Source organism: Lipotes vexillifer, unplaced genomic scaffold, assembly GCF_000442215.2.
Source record: "Lipotes vexillifer unplaced genomic scaffold, Lipotes_vexillifer_v1.1 scaffold1129, whole genome shotgun sequence".
NCBI lineage: Eukaryota > Metazoa > Chordata > Mammalia > Artiodactyla > Lipotidae > Lipotes > Lipotes vexillifer.
In genome coordinates, this window is record NW_006789022.1 from 3,117,182 (window position 1) to 3,119,698 (window position 2,517).

General features: G+C 58.0%; 1 protein-coding gene across 5 annotated transcripts in view; it reads left to right on the plus strand.

Annotated features, from left to right (window-relative positions):
* Positions 1-2,517, plus strand: part of SLC22A6 (solute carrier family 22 member 6) — a 7,403-nt gene continuing 4,886 nt past the window's right edge. For 2 of the 5 annotated variants that reach the window (XM_007462113.1, XM_007462115.1), the window contains exons 1-3: positions 1-713; positions 1,046-1,149; positions 1,404-1,558. In XM_007462113.1, the coding sequence (XP_007462175.1) occupies positions 345-713; positions 1,046-1,149; positions 1,404-1,558 (628 nt within the window). In that variant the 5' untranslated portion in view covers positions 1-344. The remainder of the gene's footprint in view (positions 714-1,045; positions 1,150-1,403; positions 1,559-2,517) is intronic. The other 3 variants (XM_007462112.1, XM_007462111.1, XM_007462114.1) reach the window with 2 other exon arrangements.

Here is a 2,517-nt window from a genome sequence, read left to right on the forward strand (position 1 = left end):
AACTCATTCCCTCCAGGCCAAGGATTAAATACTGCCCCTGTAGGGGTCAGGGCTACAGCAGACCCTGAAAGCTGAGAAACACCCCACACACTCACACCAAGTGAGGAGAGGCTGCCAAGGAAAGGGAGGGACGGAACAAGGAGAGAGAAGAAAGGAGGGGCCGCCTGGCCAGGCTGCTGTCCCCCCTACAGAGCCAGCTCAGATTCAGTTCCAGGAGGAGCTTGGCTGCGGAAGCTACGGCAGTCCCTCTCCACCAGGGAAGGGCAGCAGGCGAACCGGCACACAGACAGAGGGCCTGGGACTGGAAGTCCTCAGCCCCCAGCCTCTCGGCCAGGCCTGGCCCCATGGCATTCAATGACCTCCTGCTGCAGGTGGGGGGCGCCGGCCGCTTCCAGCAGATCCAGGTCACTCTGGTGGTCCTCCCCCTGCTCCTGATGGCCTCCCACAACACCCTGCAGAACTTCACTGCCGCTGTCCCCACCCACCACTGCCGCCCGCCTGCCGACACCAACCTCAGCAAGGACGGGGAGCTGGACGCCTGGCTGCCCCGGGACAGGCAGGGGCGGCCCGAGTCCTGCCTCCGCTTCACCTCCCCCCAGCGGGGTCTGCCCTTTCCCAACGGCACAGAGACCAATGGCACGGGGGCCACAGAGCCCTGCACCCACGGCTGGATCTATGACAATAGCACCTTCCCTTCCACCATCGTGATGGAGGTGAGGAGACCTGGGCCCCTCTGTGCACCATCCAGAGTGTGCTTTCCCCTCTGAGACACACACACACACACACACACACACACAGACTGTCTCAAATTCTCCAGAGGCCAAGGTGGGAAAATGGAGAAAGGGGTTCAAGATGGGGGTCTTTGTAGGAAAGGGGGAGGTGGGAGTTGTAGGGGTCAAGAAAAGTCTCTCAGCTCCTGGGGCCAAAGAGAAGAGTCAGGGGAAGAGGGTGACACAGTCCTCAGAGGGCCAGCCGGAAGGAGTGCAAGGGGCTACCCTGCAGCCCAGGCTCGCCTTGGCCTGACACTTGCTCCCTCTTCCCACAGTGGGACCTCGTGTGTTCTCGTAGGGCCTTACGCCAGCTGGCTCAGTCCTTGTACATGGTAGGGGTGCTTCTCGGAGCCATGATATTCGGGCACCTGGCAGACAGGTCAGTCCTGGGCAGGGCCAAGGAGCCGGGCTGGGACTGGGGGCTCCTCAGCTGGGCTTGGGGGGCCTAGGTGGGAGGTTGGCATCACCAGCTGGGGCTCATTTGAGGACTTATAGCATAGCCTCATGATAAGTCATGGGTCCTGCAAAGACCCCCACCCCAGGGACTCACCCAGGGCAAGCGCCCCTCTCCCAGTTTAGCCTGGCCCTGCTGGTCCTCAGGACCCCTGTTGCAGGTCTTCCTTCCCCCGACAGGCTGGGCCGCCGGAAGGTGCTCATCTTGAACTACCTGCAGACGGCTGTGTCAGGAACCTGCGCTGCCTTTGCTCCCAACTTCCCAGTCTACTGTGCCTTCCGGCTCCTCTCGGGCATGTCGCTGGCTGGCATTTCCCTCAACTGCATGACACTGAGTGAGGGAGGCCGGAAGGGCAGGGCAGGCCCCTACCCACTCCCTTCTGACCACCCAGCCCTGCAGCCCCTTTCCAGCCTCCTCTCCCAGCCCACCCCTCCTGCACTCAGCCTGTCCTGCCCTTCCAGCCAACATAACAGCCTTTTTCCCGGGGCTCACACCTTCCTGACTTCTTATTTAAACATGTGATTGCAAAGTCCATTGTTAGGGCCAGGTAATTCCCATAAATGACTGAAGCAGACAACAGGCCCTAGGCAGTGGTGAGGACTGTCTCTGAAAGATAGTCACATCCATCCAGAGGGGCCACAGGCACTCAGCTGCTCCAGCCAAGAAGTCTCAGGGCTGTCAGATCTTCCCCTACCCTTTTTTATCAGTGTAAAATATCCCAATTTTTTTTAACATTTGCAATTAATTCTCATATTTTTAACATAGGGCAAGCCAGCATCATATAGACCAAACACATTTATGGACTGAGCATGGCCTGTCCATGAGTCATCAGTGTGCATCCTTGGATAAGTCACCCCCCTTCTCCCTGTTTCTCAGATGAGGAACCTGAGGCTGGGGAGAAGGGAAAGGATTTACCCAAGCTCATTCCTCAAGCCCAGAAGGGAATCTAAGGATTTGGGATTCTCCAGACTAAAGGAATTAACCAGGACAAGGCTAGGGCTGGGGCAGGACACCTAAAGAATCCAGTCCCAAAGGCCAATCTAAGTCTTCAAGCCACTGCCCCAGCTGCCAAATCAGGAACCCACAAGGAACGAAACTGGACCTCTTCAGACAGAAGCAGAGAGGTGGTCCCACTCCCACCTCAATTCTTCAGAGTAGAGGAAAGCTACTGTCTCCTCTGAGCTGCTCTGGCCACTGAGGCTGAAATCCAGCCCAGACTGAGAAGGACCAGAGGGGTGGGTGCTGTTGAGGATGGAATGAGTGGTCAGAGATGCTCTGAAGGGAAAGACGACC